Genomic DNA, 16780 nt, shown 5'->3' with positions numbered 1-16780 from the left:
AAAACAAATATTTATGTAGTTACTTTGTGTGTTCAGCAAATAAAGTTCATGTGTTAATGTGTGTGTGTGTGTGTGTGTGTGTGTGTGTGTGTGTGTGTGTGTGTGTGTGTGTGTGTGTGTGTGTGTGTGTGTGTGTGTGTGGGGGGGTGTTATTGTTATCTTAGTGCAGACTGACAAGTAGCTTTAAGCACGGCTGCAGTGTTGGCCCTAAATTAAACATTTTCCTCCAGGGACGACCACTTTTCTCACGACAATGCTGCCCCCTAGTGGTCAACTGGACACACCACAGCCGAAAAAAATTGAAACCAGCGTGGGTGCTTCAGCGGTTTTTGATTGTATAATTTAAGAAAGTTTTGCTTGCAAATTTCTCCCTAATTGTGTACCCAAGTTTGCTCCCTTTTTTTTGGAAACCTCAAGATATGAAACATTTATATAATATGTTGATTGAAGCTGATTTAAGAACAGATTATTTTATATCCAGTGATCTTCATAGTACAAAGACATGCCAGGAAGATGAGACACTTTGCACCTTTTGGTTAATGTACATCTTAAATTAAAGCTACAAACGGTTACTCACCTTCAAACTTGATGAAAACACTTCTCACCACAGGGGGCTTGATTTAGGGCCTGGGGGCTTTGGATCCCTTCACCTGCTCCTCATCACCAGATTTACTTCATCCAGTTGTCTTGGAATCGGAGATGTTCAAGTATCGTTTTTTTCCCCCCCAAGTTGGCTCAATACTTAAGCCTGATGATGAACATCACACTCGCTTCCTTTTAGTTTTCAGTGAGGAGCAGAACAATGGAGAGATGAAAAACACTTCCTCCACGTGAAGCCTCTGACAACGACACAGAGCAGATCAGGAAGCAGCTCATTTATTTCACTACTCTCTGGAAACTTTGCAACGTTCATGTTCACCCATGGACATTTATTACACATTCAGGCAGAGGGGGTGTGGTCAATGTCAGGTGATCCCCACCCCTCCCCTCCCCCACATTATGCCTTACATAACACACTCTGCTGATTGATCATTCCACTCAACACCTCCTTAACCAATCAGGGCTCTGATTACAATCACACTCATCAGTTTTTAGACCTTCATTGGGCCACAGACAGTTCATAAAGGCAATGCACTGATTTTTAAACTAGGCGTTCTTTTGAAATATTATATATTTAAAAAAAAAAAGAAAGAAAATTGACAAATATTCAATCAATAAGCTACGTGATCAGAATGCCATATGGGAGAAATTCATCGTACCAGCCGGCACCCTGCAAGAAGCTCTCCACTACATGAGCTGTCGTCATACACTGAGCGTTGCATCATAAGTATCAACAGTCCCACCCGCCCGACGCTTGCCCCCCTCCCCCCCATACAGTAGTTCCCAAGTCACATATTCTATGCAAAATAAAGGGCTCTTGCATTTCAATTTCTGATTGAGTCATTTTTTTTCTAACAAAATATGAAAATCTATAGAAAAAAATCTTCTTCATTCATATCAAAAAAGAAAACGTCGGCTCTCCGTCCTCTTCCAGTTAGGAGGGCCGAATTCCAGCTAGAGGAAATTGCACTTGAGCAGCTGAATGAGTCTGTGAGGGCATCGGCATGCCAGCAGCAGCAGGGTGGTGGTGGGGGGGGTTCATCATTTCTTGCGGGCGTGCTTGTATTTGTCCACGTAGGCCTTCACCAGGTTGGCTACTTTACTGGCATTCACCTCTCCACTCTTGCTGTGACATACCTGAATAAAAAAAAATAAAAAAATAAAACACACAGGAAAGGTATATCAAACTGGGAAGCTGATTGGCCAATTACCAAAGACACTTCTACTCTGGGCTTTAAAATCCACTGGATCACCGCTAAGGTCGGGAAAAAACATCCATTCATGTAAAAATGGAGATTCTTATCTTCTGAGATTTTAAATAGATTCATAACTTCCTAAAAGCGTCACTCCCTGCTAAGTGCTAATGCTAGCTCTGTAACTCAGTAGAATGCAAACTGGAGCAGCAAAAAATTCAGTCAGTCTCACAGATGACTGGAGTAGATCCTGAAGTATGTACTCATTAAAAAATAGACGATGAACCATAAATCCAGAATCGTTTTGATTGAAGATAGATTGTGATTGTAGCCATGTACAACCATTGTTGGCAGGGCTGCAGTGTAATGGAGACACCATGTGTGTTCTCTGTAGTGGACTATAAAGTGAACTCATTCAGCAGAATAATAAAAAAATAACATTTCAAATACTACTCGCCATCTAGCCGTCCTAATTTCTGTCCCAATACTTAAAACGTGCAGCTTAACACCGGTATCCTTGTGGTTAGTGCACATGCTCCATGTACAGAGGCTATAATCCTCCAAGTTGGTGCCCTAGGTTTAAATCCAGCCTTTGTTTTCTTTTCAGGCATGTCATTCTCCCTCCCTGATTTCTGACTCTATCCACTTTCCTGCCTCTAATAAAAGGCACAAAAAATACCCCAATCTAAGGCTGAAGATTCTTTACGTTTTATTACAACAGCTTCTGAATTTCTGGCTCCAAATATTTACTTTTCCTGCGTTTCTGCTGGTCGTTTCCCTTTGTCCGTCTGCCATATATGAGAGCCGACAAAAACACCACCCCCTGCTGGTGAAAGCTCTGAACTGCACTGCGTGATGGAATATATTTCTTGGACAGAGAGCATCAGTTGTAAACTACTTTTCACATTGCATTGTGGGATACAAGGAGTGGACTACAAATCAGGGTATGTCCTATGCAGTTCAATATAGTAAGCAGAGGGTGAATCCGGACAAAGCAAATGTCTTTTTCTGCAACTGATTGTGACACACGATAAACTGTTTAAAATCCTTATCTTTAACGTTCTTAAATTGTCTGACCTCTTCAAACACACACTGCTGCTTTGATGCTCAAACAATTCATCTTCTAGCCTTAAGACCCCGACACACCGAGCAGACGGCAAAGAACGAAGAACCGCACTAATGGGTTAAAGCATGGATACTACAGCGGCATGCTCAAGGGGCTTTCCTAAACCTGTGAGGAGAGCTGGAGAGAAATTAAACCTCCCAAACAGACAATCAGAGAGATTCCTCTCACCGACCGCAGACGTTGATTTCACTTCTCGAATCGTCCAAAAAAAGGCAGACGGGTAGCGACACAGCCAGACACACCGCAAAAACTAGGGCGACGACCCCACACCAACTGTCCAACTAGGACCGACAGCCAATGATCTTCTTGGTGTGTCAGGACCTTTAATCAAAGTGCTGACTGGTTCTTACTCCAGAGAGAGTCAGATGAAAACATAAAGTTCCCTGAGCACAGACAGCTAGCTACAGCAACAAGGTGCAACGACGACAGGTCAGCAAAACAAATTCAGTCAATTTGTTTTGCTGACCTCAGCTTGAAATCTTCAATTCTTATTCTCATATCTGTCACCCGTCACCTTTATCACTGCCCTGCATACGTGCAGGAACAGAAAGCCAGCAGGTTAGCCACAGTAACCAAGAGAAGGAAAGAGCTTATCAAAGTGTCGACTGTTATCAGAAACGTGCGTACCTTCTCTACCGCTTTGCGGACAATCTCCTTGTACTCGTCCTTGGTGATTTCCTTCCTTTGGTAGTAGGGTTTGATGGCTGTCTTCACTTCATTTATAGCTCTCTCCTGGATCTGTTGTTTCTAAAGCAAAGATGCAGAAATTAGATAACATGAAAAAGAAATGATAGAATTATTCAAAACTTCTGGTAACATTTTTTTATTTTTTTTTAAATGACGTGATTGCAACATTGCAGGTGACCTTTTCTTTTTTGGAGCTGTCGGCTTGAGCCCTGTGATGCTGGCCTGGCTGAGTGGTAGAGGATGGTAGTACTTGGCTTTGTCCCAGATGGCCCTGGGTCGCCATGGCAACGCCGGCTTTGGTTGGGGTGGGGAGAAGGCCGGGTTTCCCGTAAGCCATCATTGTACTCGCCATCTACGGCAAACCACAGAATAGGTGAGGGAGTGTAGGCTAACGGATAAGCTAACTGCTAACTGAGTCTGACACTGTGACATACCTGTGTCATGAGTCCATCGGGCTGCGCTGCTGCCGTCTGGCTGCCTTGCTGCATGGGCGGAGGAGGTGGGGGAGGCGGAGGAAGGCCCTGAGTGCCGACAGCGGGGACTTGAAGCAGCGGCACGGCGGGGTGGAGGTGAACGGGGACCTGAGGAGGCATGCCGTACGGCGCTGCGGGCTGTAAGCTGACGGGCAGGGCTCCTCGCGGGCCCTGCACCGGGTAGTGATGATGGAGAACATTCAACTGAGGAGGGATCACGTTCATCACGGGGGCGTTACCTGGGACCGCCTGGGGAGGGGGCTCACTTTTAGGAGCATCTGAAAAACAAGAAAAACAAAAATAAGAAAAAGGCAGTGAGACTTTAAAGAGCCTCTGGGTAAAGTCAAATTAGAGACTGCGCTCTACCTGCTCCTGCCGCCGCCGCCGCCGGCTGCTCCTCCTCTTGTCGGTTCCAGCCTCCCGATCCTCTCTCCCTCTTCGAGTAATAATCTTGAACGTCCGCAGGTAGTTTCCTCCGGACCGCCCAGCTGGATGCAGATGACCAGCCCGATCGGTCTCGCATCGAGTCTCCCTGCTCCGCCTCGTTCCTCCGGCCGCCGCCGCGGTTCTCGTTGAAGCGGCTGTACGCGTCGTTTCCTGAATTGTTGCCTGTACCTGAGAAGTTGTTTCTTGGCTGCCAGCGGTTTTCAGACGATTCCTCTGACTGGTTGTAGAAGCTGCGGTTGCTGCCGCCGCCGCCCCTCCCCACCCCCCGACCACGCTCCAACCCTCCACGCCCTCCTCTGCTCCCGCCGCTGTTGCGATTCTCTTCCCAGCGCGAGCCACCGCTGAAGCCCACGTCCCGGTTCCTGCCGTCAGCTTCGCCGCGACTCTTCTCCGTGACCCAGTCAGGGTTCTCCGACCAGCCCTGGCGCTCGGGAGAACTCTCTGCGGGGACGCCGTTCTCAGATCGCCCGGCGCCTCCATGGTTCCGCCGCCCCTCGCCACCGGACCCGCTACTCTGCCCGGACCTCCAGCCGCCTCTTCGCTCCTTCCTCTGCGGCGACTGCTCTCGGGAAGACGGACGTTCAGGACTCGGCGCCCGTCTGTACGACCTCGTTCTGGATCGTGACCTAGACCTAGACCTAGACCGTGACCTGGACCTGGACCTGGAGCGACTCCTGGATCTCCTCCGCCTCCTTTCTCGACTCCGCTCTCTCCTTGGATGGTCCCTCTCGGAGTCTCGGTCCCTGTCTCGTTCTCTGCTGCGAGCTCGGGATGAGCGGCTTGAGGGCGGGCTTCCGTCGCGTTCTCTGGAGCGGGAGTGCCTGGACGACTCTCGCTTTGACTCCCTCTTAGGTGACCAGGTAGAGGATGGGGAGTGGAAGCGAGACCTTCTCTGCCTGCCATTCTTCCTCTCTTGGCTTCCTTCTCTCTCCGGTCGCTCACTGCTGCTCTCGTCCTTCGTTTTTTGGCTTGTGGAAAGCGGACGTTCTGCGGGCGCCGGGTCAGCGACCTCCTGCGGCGTTTCCAAAGCTGGATCGTTATCATGCTCGCTGTTGGGGGAACTGCAGTCCATGGGGACCTCTTTAGTATCATCCATGGATGGACTGTCATCCTTGGTTTGATCCACAGAGTTGTCATCAACTGGAGGCTCCTCTGATCTGAGCGTTTTTGAATCAGCGCCCTCAGAAGTGTTCGATTCTGGGGCGGCCGCATCGTCCTCTGACTCTGCAGCCGAAGGTGAAGCCGGTTCTGGAGAATTCTCACACGACTCAGCTTTCACTTCCTTTAAAGAGTCTTCATTGTTCAACTCTTCTGACTCCGCCTCCATGTTGTCATCCTGCTCCGCCTGCTCATCGCAGCGTGGAGACGGCGGGTTCTCCAGAGGAGCGTTGGGAGAGTCGGGGGGCGACGCTGAGTTATCAGAGTCCTTTCCTCCAGGAGAAACGGGGCTCGTTGGCTCTTCCATGTTCTCCCTCTGTTTGTCCTCCGAGTCTGAACCGGGGCTGTAGGGGGCCGAGTCTGAGGGACAAGACGGGTCGTTGTCTCCGTCTGGTTTCTGTTCATGTTCATGTTCCTGAGATTCATCACTGTCGTGTGTAAAATCTTTGCTCAAAGATTCAGCAGCTCCTTGCTCATCAGCCGAGTCGTCCTGGTCTTCATTTACATTCTCTTCAGCCGGCTCCTGCTCAGTTTTGTCCTCTTCTTCCTCCACCTCCTTTTCTATGTTGTCATCTTTATTCGCCTCTTCTTCTTCTTCCTCCTCCTCCTCACTCGCTGCCGGGCTGCTAACGACTTCAGGAGTCTTCTTTTTCCTTGCTGCTGCTTTCCGTTTCCCACCGGCCTTTCGGTTTGTCACCCGTTTGCCTTTTCTCTTAGCCGGCGCCGGAGCAGCTCGGGCCTGCTTGGCGGGTTGGCCGGCAGACGAGTCAGAATCCGAGGAAGGAGACTTTGGCGGTGACGGATCGGACGCGGGAGCCTCCTCCTGGGATTTACTGTTCCGTCCGGATCTCCTCGCTGCTCGCGTCTCGGGCTCTTTGGTGGGAGCTTTGGAGGTCGAAGCTCGACCGCCTCGCTTCTCTCCTCCTTTAGGACACGTGATGGCGCACACAACACCCTGAAACACTGAGAGAGAATCGGTGTGAGCGGGGAATAACGTTGTAGCTTTGTTACAGGGCTGTTGCAGAAAAACTGTGCCATGTATGTGAAAGCAAGCTTAAACTATATGCAGAGTTTCTCCTGCAAGACCCCTAGTATTTTTTCCACAGAAGTCTGACTGAGATGTGAGAACGCAACAGCATAAAATCAGGAAAATTCATGGTGACATTTATTCCCTGCAATCAGTGCACGCAACCAGAACATCTCTGTAAACGTAAATGTAACACTTTGTGTCCTCCAGTATGTTGTTCTCCGCTCTTTTGTTGAAAGTGTCATTCTGTTGAATTTTGATATAGCAGCAAATGTTCTCAGTATATCGCCGTGTAGCAGACTCTGTTGCTTTGCCTGCAACTTCGTCTGCATCGTTCTTTTTACGTCATGTGTGTGTGAGGTGCACGTGTGAACAACCAGATCAGGAGGATTTAGAAAGTCTCTAGAACTTTTCAGGAGTCTGTTTGTGAAACTGGCTGTAGTCTACATCTACTAAAATGTTTCCAACAGAATGAGCGTGTGAATCAGGCCAGTGAGGGGAGATGACTGTATGCAACATTTACAGAGAACACATCCCCCTGAGCACACCTGATAGGCAAGTTATTGAAAAGTGGATGTAGGATCATTATTTTGAGATGTTTTCTTAGACTGGTTTAAAAGTGAACCCACCCATTAAACAGCATTACCCACTCACACAAGTAGGTTCCCTTACTGTGGAAGAAACGCCCATTTGTAATTTACATAAACTCATAATAGTTATTTTTAATCCCTTTATTTAAACATTAAAGTAATTAAAAAAGATAAAATAGACTCACCAAAATGACCGGGGCTGAACAGTGAAGTGGAGGTGACGGGAGATGAGGGAACTCTGAATGGAAATGGACTGTGGTTCCAACCAGCAGGGTGGACATTATGCCTTGAAAAAGAAAAAAAAAACAATATGAAACACAACATCTTAGTTCAATGCTGTTTTCTTAACATTGAAACTATGTCAAAAGGCAAGGCAAGTTTATTCAATTAGCCGATACAGCAACAAATCAATTTAAAACTCTTCAACAGAAGACATCAAAACGTCATGATAAATAGTAAACGAAATATTAAAATAGAAAATTCAAAAATGATTTATTTTAAAGGAGCAGTATTTAATTATGACACCTAGTGTTCAGAATGGTTACTGCAGCCCAAATTCAAAACATTGGAGAGAGCTGTTTCCTTAGAGTCGAAGCTCACGCAGGTTGCTGTGTCAGGGAAGCTTCAGTGTTTATCCAGCTCTGCATGGGTCTGTAAACCTTTCTGCGTTCTAACCTCTCTCCATTTTTCAAAAGCATCTCCAATATTGATCCTAGTTTGAGCACGTTTCTGCTCGTGGAGCTTATTAGAAACATGCAGAGGCTTTTTAGGTCGGGTACAATCACTTCTATCTGAACCAGTTCTCTTGCCCGCTTCCATCGCTGCAACACCTGTTGACCTGATAACGTCCAAAACGGCAATGTGGGAGTGCCTAAAAACCGCCTACCTTCTTTGATCAAAATTCAGGAGCAGAATCTCAAGTTAGAAGGAGGACATAGTGGCTGCTGCATTGTTGTCAGAGAAGCCAGCACTTCAACATAGCATGTTTCCTTAATGTCTGATCATATAGTAAGATACCTTTATCATTTAAATCAGTAAATATCTTACAGATTGCTCCATTAAAATACTTAAAACAAACTATTTACAAAAAAGGTTAAAGGTAAAAGTTGTTTTTTTGTGTTGGGAGTTCTTGTTTTCTTCAAGACTAAATCAGTTTGATTTCCTGAAACTTCTTAACAAGTGTAAATAACCACATTACTGCATGTATTTACCAGAAGTAGAGAAATGTGCTCTTTCTGTTTCCACTTATATGAGACTGGACATAAAGGAGAATGGTTCAGAACAGAAACAATCTATATCAGTCAGTTCGTCTTTCTTACCTTGAGACGCCGTTAGCTGGGATGGGAGCAGCAGGCGAAAACCACGGACAATGTTGCGTCTGGGGTCTGCACTGTTTGAAGATGCTGTCGTACGGGAGGTCCTCGGCCACCCAAACCGGCTCTGCACTGCAGGAGGAGGGAAAAAAAAGAGTTACTGATGAAGTTCTTCCAAATGTCCAACTAAAACCCTTTCAAACTAAAAGCCAAAGATTTATAACTGGCAATCGGTGACAGTGGGAAAACTTGTCTTTAAGCTAGTCGACTGTTATAACCTCTGAATCCTCTGGTAACATTGATCCATAACAATTCATCAAATAGGGAAGCGTGTCTTACATGTCCTGAGTCGATGTTGTCGTCAGTGAGACACATGGAGAGGGCGACCAGGCACAGCACTCTGTTCCTCTCACCTGGAAAGAAAACATCAAACACGGATGAGAATATGAAACAATAAATTGATGAGTTGAAAACACCAAACGCCAAAAACTGTTTATGAAAAATGAGACGGGAACAATTCAAACACCTTTTTTCTGCTCAGTGAGGACGGGTCTTCATCATTACCTGGAAAAGAAAGTCACAAACTGTTAACCCTGACGGAGCGAGTAACTCGTGCATATCTCTCAAGAGAAGTTTTGTTCATACATTTCCTCACAAGTCCTTTTGTTTTGGGGTCTGCCGTCCTCTCCACCTTTTGCCGTCTTAATCGTCTTGCAGGCTTACTTCTGAAAACAAACCTTGATTAGAAAACCGAAGTAACACCCAAACAGATTTCTCTTAAAAGTTATATAAGGAGCTGTTTATTTAAAGTGTCCTTTAGTTTACAAGAAGCATTGTCTCAGAGTCAGCACAAATGAAACTTTACTGCTTATTTCATGTCGTTTAGGTCAGATAAGACCCTCTAAGGGCGCACTCACACTAAACGATCTGTACCGTGCCTAAACAAGTGTCACCCTCAAAGTCCAGTTCGTTTGACTAGGGTGAGTGCCCCCACTGTGCTTAAACACGGTACAGTTCATGCACGAGCACAAGCACAGGGGTACACAACAAAGACAGTCTTCCATTATTGAGAAATCCCGGAGTGTTATGGCTGTACAAAGTAGCCATCATGTTCTGTGTGTGGACGAGTATTCTTGTTATTTTTTCAGCCTGCCTGTCTCGTAAACGGAGAAAGCTTCATGATCACGTAAAGCCGTTCAAAAAAAGGTAACCATGCTCAGGCCCGGGTAGTCCCGGAGCGGTGTGAGTGCAGGCCAGCGGGGGAATGGAGGGGGGAACAATCGTGCTGAAGCATGCTGCAGGACAACTTTGCCGAGTGTGAGCGCGCCCTAAAACTCCTGGATTGCTGGATTGTGCATTGGGGCATCATCACGTCCACATTGTGTACCCGTGCCTGTGCTCGTGCATGAGTAACCGCTCTGTGCCGAAGCCCCCTTCTTCCAGCCGTGCCAGGGTACGGAGCACTCACACTATCCAGACAAACTGGACTTAGGGGGTCAAATGTGTCGGTCTAGTGTCAGTGCATCCTTAAATAGGACTTCTGGTAGGGGGGTAATGAGAAGAAATCTCTCCAGAACAAGGCCTTTGTGGAAGTGGGTAATGAGTTTCCAATATTTGATCTGATTGAACAGTTAGCTAGTTTTAATGTTTGGAATCTGACTTCTTACTTCTGTGATACCCGGAGACAAAACTGAACACAAACACTGCTTTGTTCCAAACAAACAGAGTAACCAGCCATCAGGCCTGGATATATTCCATAAGACGGTCTGGTACTTACTTGAGACAGTCTTTCTGAAGGGGGTTTCTACAGCAGCAGCTCTCAGCTTCAGGCTGAGTCGCTCGCTTCTTCACAGGAACCTTTTATGACCAAGACAGAAGGACATTAAACTCTGCTGCAAAAATTTACATAAAACGCCATAAAAAAATTAAAAAAAAGATGTCAGGCTTTCTCTAGCTTTAGGCTGAGGACAGACTGTGTAGCAGTTGTATTTCCTCAAGAGAATATAACGCAACACCCAAGGTGACATTAACAACTGGATACCTAGAAGATAAAAATATGAAGATGAGTAAAAATACTATACAGATAAATATATTGCACGTTATATAGTGTTTTACAGTCCAGTGAGGTAGTCCTGTGTGGGGGTTTTGAGGGGGAATGGAGGGATTATTTTTTCCTGTTCAAAAGTCTTATGGCCTGTGGGAAGAAGCTGTTACAGAACCTGGAAGCTCTGCTTCGGAGGCTGCGGAACCTCTTTCCAGAGTCCAGCAGCGAAAACAGTCCTTGGTGGGGGTGGGAGGTGTAATATGTGGCTGTACGTAAAGAAGTTCTATCTTTTACACAACTGACTCACAGCATGCAAACAAAAACATTCACAGACAGAGAGGGAACGTCCAGCTTTACATTTCACTCTCCTCCAGGCTACAGAGTTGAATTACAAGCAGGAGGGGAACAGATTAAAACAGACGAACCTGCACACAGCTGAGATTCCCGTCCCATCTGTAAACATTAGTAAAAGGTCTTCTGTCCACGGGGCAGGAGGGAGCCATCTGCAACTAGAAGAACAGAACACAAAACGTCTGAATAAACACGTGTTGAATGAGCACATTAAAATAATACCAAAGGTCTGAATGCTATGCTACAATTGTTTTTGCTTCGATAAACAATGAGCTTAAAATGTGGACCGCAATTTTGAGTGTCAGTCTCTGTAAGTTCAGTATTTAGCCAACTTTTTAAATGTTTTATATAACATTTTTATAACTTCATTTTAATAACATCTGTTGGGAACAAACTGCTCATTTGCATACAAGCAAGCCCATGTTGTCAGTCTAAAGAAAACTGTCACGTCGCAGGAGTTGAGGAACTCATTTTATAGACGCAGTCCTGAACCATATATCACTCCTATAAATGAGAAATGCTAAACCTAACAAAGCAGAACGGAGCCTCACCTCTGCCCATGTGAGGAGGCATCTGAGGCAGAAGACGTGACAGCAGCTGTCGGGCATGGCGAGCTCGCCTCCAGCCAGGACGCCCAGGCAGATAGGACAGCGCTCTGCCTCCTCAGGGTCTGCCCCATCAGGCGGGCCCTGACCACCTAAAGCCACAGGATAAGAGAAATCACACGTTTACAAACGTCCTTTTTACAAAGGATTAAAGATGTGCAGATACACTTCAACTGATGGGACACACGGTGTGTAATGCAGAGTGTATCTGAACGTCTGACTGATGACCAGTCTGATGAGAAAATATGAAACCTGTGTGTGTGTGTGTGTGTGTGTGTGTCTCACCACTTCCTGCTCCAGTCATGTCCCCCCGGCCTGTCCTGCTCACCACTGCAACACAAAGAAGAAGAGACGATCAGAAGTTGTTTTATATTCTGATATATTGCACTGTGTGTTGTATTCTGTTAAAACCATTCTTGCAAAAGTATCTATCATCCATCTGTCTATCCATCCTTCTTCAATGTGGCCATAACGATATGAAGTGAAACAAAAAACAAGGACTTCTCTGAAGCTGTACCTCAAAGTATGAATGTCTGTCTTTTCTTCATGTCTTTCACAACATTTGTGTTTCAAACATGTTTCCTCTGACTCCAAAATAAATAAACTGTGGTGACTTCATTGTCACCGTTTAGCCTGACTGCATCAATACGGTTTGAAAGCCGAGTCGTTATACCCAGGTGTCCATCAAAGCCTAGATAACCGATTATAATTTCAGTTCAGTAAAGTTTCAGTTTGTGAAATCACTCCTCTGTACACAGTGGAGACGATACAATGGCTGCCACACACACCCCGTGCATATGGTTTGATTTAATGATCTCAGTCTGAAATCAATCGATGGCAGATGTTGCACAATTGTGACCCTCTACATCCTCAATATGAGCTCAAATCATCGTGAACTACAAAGCCGCCATAAGCACAAATTGTCTATCAGATTCTGACAGGAACCCTTACAGGGAGAAACTGTCGTCCAAAAAGATGACACCCAAAAAACATTTTTCACCCTATTAATAAAAAAAAAAGTCACAACAAGCACAACATCATCCATCAGTTTGGATTTCACTCGTGTTGATGGTTCAGTTGTAACATGATTAAACAGTATTATTCAGACTATTTATGACACTAACACTTAACAGTATTTCCCCAGGAGCGCAGACAGGCTAGCAGTTAGGTCGCACGCAATGTATGGAGGCCTTAATCCTCCAAGTGGGCGGCCGGAGTTTGAGGTCGGAACCTGCGAGTCCGACCTGCGGTTCCATTCCTGCATGTCATTCTCCCCGAGCTCTCTCCCCAATTTTCAACTCTATCCACTCTCCTATCCAAATCAAGGCATACAAATAAATAAATACATATTCTTTTAAAAAAGTCCCCACAAGAACGAGTCAAGTCTTTAACGTTTATGAGCTTAAGGTGCATCAAAAGTAACACACTCCCCCGGTCCCGCTTAAATCTTTGAGTTTTGTTAATAAAAAAATAAAAGACTGGACGACCATATGTGAGTGACCCTATATTGATAATCTGGTTCTTCATATCCAGGGAACCCTTTAACCCTGCAGCCTACACAGAGGTTAGATTGATTTGTCAGTCCATAGTTCATGTAGAGCTGTGACTCCAAAAGTCTAAAAAAGGTTTGCAGTAAGAGATTTTCACACCGCCAAAATATCCCTGTATCTACAGTATAACTAAACGTTTCTGATTATTGTGATTATTCTACATGGTTACATTTATTATCACTTATACTCCTTAAAGCATGAAAGGACAAATCCCTGTGTCCACTGTGTCCATTTCCCAGGCAGAAGAGCGTTGGCTGTGCGCTCGGGATCGCCTGCATGAAGCGTTTGCGCACATTCGACCGGTCTCTATGACAACGATCTGTTAACAACCGCCGCTGTATGACCGACACAGCTGCGTTACTTTATAGTGTGTTTTTTTTTTTTTATTTCAGATTGTTTTAATTCATGATCAGACACGGAGCAAAGACGATGTGGCTACAAGACATGACTCCAGAGGCGGCAAAACTACGGGGAATAATATTTGGAAAAGCGCGCCGGTGACTTCAACTGCAGCTTTCAACTTGAGCGCTCGGGGAAAAAAAAGACGCTGGGCGCTGCGCTGTTCCTCCAGCGCTGCTGCCTGCTGCTGCAAATGCTCTCTCATCATTGAAAACTATTTTTAAAAAAAGACGCTGGCTGACTCCAGGTGGACACTGGGACAAGTGGTTCTTTGGTTGAAAGAAAACTGCTTTATCATAACATCGTAACGTACCATGCCTGCATGTATTGAGATTCAATAAGGAGGAAATCGTGTTTTTTACCACACTGAACAGGCTGAGGATACAGTTTAACAGACTTCTTTCTGCAGATTGATTTGAGTGGATTTAGTCCTTCAAAGTTTGGGATTCTCACCACGGCTGCACAACGGATTGCGATTTCAGCGTTATCGTATCGTGATGAGAGTCTTTGGAATAAACACATTGTGAAAGTCTGAAATGATCACAATTAACAACACTCTTAATATAGTTAAGCAATGCTTTATCACGTGGCATGTGTGCATTGCAACTTTTGGGATGAAGGCCATGCTATCACACCGTGTTGATGCAATCACATGAAGCTGAAACTAACCATCTCTCTCAAGCATTAATGCCAATTTAGTGTAGTGAAAAAGTGTTTTTATTTATTCACTTTGGGTGTGTTGGGGGGGGGGGGCATGTTGCAAACAGATATTGTACAAGACATGAATGAAGAGCAGCAGACAGACTGATAGCTTATATGTCATCTGTTATTGTGTTATTGAACCATGTTATTGCACATTTTCCTCAGGTCGTGCAGGCTTAATTCTTAATAGTTAATGCAGCACATGGTTAGTTGTCTCAGTCCTCATTTTCTGCACTTTTTTGTTAGGTTAATGTTACAAGTGAACATTTTTCAGTCACTTTGACACAGAATGTATGTTTAGTCCAAGTACCACTTTCTCTCCTCTTGTTCAGAAATCAGTTCTTGAACATTGTTAATTCACTTTCAGGGTTTCTGTGGACAGATTTCTTTCCAGCAGGCCATGAGACCTCTCTAACAGTCTGAGATTTAAAACCTCTGAGAGCTCAACCAGGTCTGGATTTAAACATTGTCATTATGGAGAACTTGAATGATTAAATATTTAAGAACACAAAGGCTGAGATCAGCACTTTGGTGATGCTGATAAAGCCTTAACTTTCATTTCAAAACACTCAAAATAAGCCAAATAAAGAGCACAGGTCGATAGTTTCTGATCTTGTGGTTCTGATTACTTTCACTCCCTGTTAGCTTTCCATCAGGATGCTCAGTTACATAAAACTGTGTCTCCAGTGTAACTAAACAGCAGATGAGTTGGCATGCAGGCACTTGTGAGAGCTGCTGTGTGGAGCCAGCACGGCCCTCTTCCCGGAGACACAGAATTAGCAGCAACTTGATCAACCGGTGCCAACTCGACGACAACAACACGGCTGTTGCTGGTTAGCCAGGTAGCTAATGCTAGCTCAACACATAGCTACCTGAGAGTTAGCCGTGTGTTGTTAGCACTGCAGCACACTTTGCTAAATTGTATCTAATATTAGCCATGGTGATTGTACTGAAGGTCACAAGTTAGCTAGCTGGCTAGCATCAAGCCGAAAGCTAACTAGCCGATTTGAATAACAGCACCTGCTTACGTCGCTTTTAGCCTGCTAGCAGTTAGCACTAGTTAGCTAGTTGTTGTTGTTGTTGTTGTAACTCACCTTTAAGTGCTGCTGCAGCTGGTCTGCGCCGAGTAAACTGGTTTATGAGTCCAACTTCCCGCTACAAAATGCTGACGAATCGTTCAGTCCGGGAATTGTTTTGGGCTAAAAACGGAGCGAAGCTTTCAGAAAGTCTCAGCCACATGTCTCGCAGTCTGTCTGAGAGTTGGTGCAGCTGGCGCCCCCTGCTGGAACCTCCGAGCACTACAGGGCCGAGAGTCTTAATCCGTCTGAAAGCATTACACCGAAAACAGATGACAGCAACAGGTAACAAGTAACACAATACTGTATTCAACATACACTCTGTTAACATGCTGAGGTGCTTTGACATAATCCACTGCTTTCAGGGTTTCACTGTTTTAGCTGTAAAGCTGTTTTTATTGTTTATTTCATGTAATAACTTCGACGTCCTCTCATCATGTTTATCTATTTTATGTATGTATTTTTATGTATTTTTTTTCTTTCTCTTTAGATTTATTTTATCTTATTTTCTAGCTTATACCAACTTGTATTGTTTTAATCTCTTGTTTTTGTTTTCATTCATTTTAATTGCTTATTTATTGTCTTGTATCCTTATTGGTTTATGTAGCTCCTGTGTTGTTATGATGTTGGGGTTACTGATGTTGGTTTGGTTTGGGTTCTTTACTGTTAGGTTTTGCAAACATTTTCACCTGGAGGGCCAAACTGGGGCTCTGACTCACAGTGGTGGCGTGAAGTTTGTGTGCACAAACATAGGACTGAATAGCATTTCCTATCATTTCTTAATGTTAAAAGTGACACAATAGAGTAACAACATAAATGTTTTCTTAGCTTAAGATGTTCTGTATGTCAAAAGTCACAATTTAAAGTAATTATAAATTACAATCAGCTGTCAAAATGTCAAAAATACATTTATTAACAGCATTTTATCGACTACATTAAGAACAAATCAAAGCAGTTATCACAAAGTGAGCTGGTTATTTCTCTCAACAAATATTGCAAACTACAGATGATTTAACTTCGTACTTTTCAAAAGTACAACAAGGTACAAAAATAGCTAAAAAAAAAAGTATGTTTTCTGATGTTACACGTTATGCACATTATGCCTGTGTGTGTGTGTGTGTGCGTGTGTGTGTGTGTGTTTGCAGGGTTTTTGTTAGCGCTTTAATAGTCGAAAAGTATAATTTTGCCTCTTCACTGCCCTCTTGTGGCCAATGTCAGAAACTGAATAATCGAACTAGTGAATACACTTTTAAAATATAAATAAATCTGTATAAACTGCACGGGATGGAAACCCTAAAAAAAAGGGAAGAGAAACTTTTAAAATAATAATTTTCTGTTTCTGTACACTTCATAACCACTTGATAAAACTGGATTAACAGTTAGCAGAGTTAGCTCTAAACTCACTAACAACTGTTCATCCAGTTGTATCACTCCTCAAG

At 44.5% G+C, this 16780-nt stretch overlaps 1 protein-coding gene across 2 annotated transcripts; it reads right to left on the bottom strand.

The window, feature by feature from the left end:
* Window positions 1-860: 860 nt before the first annotated feature.
* On the bottom strand, window positions 861-15538 carry scaf11 (SR-related CTD-associated factor 11). 2 transcript variants are annotated; one of them, XM_020651710.3, is made up of 15 exons: window positions 15360-15538; window positions 11900-11944; window positions 11561-11706; window positions 11084-11167; window positions 10392-10471; window positions 9260-9339; window positions 9141-9178; window positions 8954-9027; window positions 8621-8746; window positions 7487-7587; window positions 4446-6647; window positions 4041-4357; window positions 3785-3958; window positions 3547-3666; window positions 861-1737 (listed from the first exon to the last, which is right to left on the bottom strand). In XM_020651710.3, exons 2-15 carry the CDS (start codon window positions 11916-11918, stop codon window positions 1642-1644), a joined length of 3657 nt encoding a protein of 1218 aa, XP_020507366.1. In that variant the 5' UTR covers window positions 11919-11944; window positions 15360-15538; the 3' UTR covers window positions 861-1641. The 2 variants fall into 2 exon arrangements, with proteins under 2 accessions (XP_020507366.1, XP_020507367.1); XM_020651711.3 differs by having other exon boundaries at window positions 3547-3657.
* Window positions 15539-16780: the final 1242 nt, after the last annotated feature.

The sequence above is a fragment of the Labrus bergylta genome, chromosome 23, assembly GCF_963930695.1.
Source record: "Labrus bergylta chromosome 23, fLabBer1.1, whole genome shotgun sequence".
Taxonomy (NCBI): domain Eukaryota; kingdom Metazoa; phylum Chordata; class Actinopteri; order Labriformes; family Labridae; genus Labrus; species Labrus bergylta.
Note: the sequence above shows the minus strand (reverse complement) of the source record. Positions and strands in the feature narration are given on the sequence as shown.

What these genes read in the sequence shown, in the direction of transcription:
- scaf11 (XM_020651710.3), bottom strand. An exon ending in GGCGGCGGCGGCAGGAGCAG is followed by an intron (nt 4,358 to 4,445) that starts GTAGAGCGCAGT and finishes CTTGTTTTTCAG; the next exon opens with ATGCTCCTAAAAGTGAGCCC. An exon ending in CCGATGGACTCATGACACAG is followed by an intron (nt 3,959 to 4,040) that starts GTATGTCACAGT and finishes GGTTTGCCGTAG; the next exon opens with ATGGCGAGTACAATGATGGC.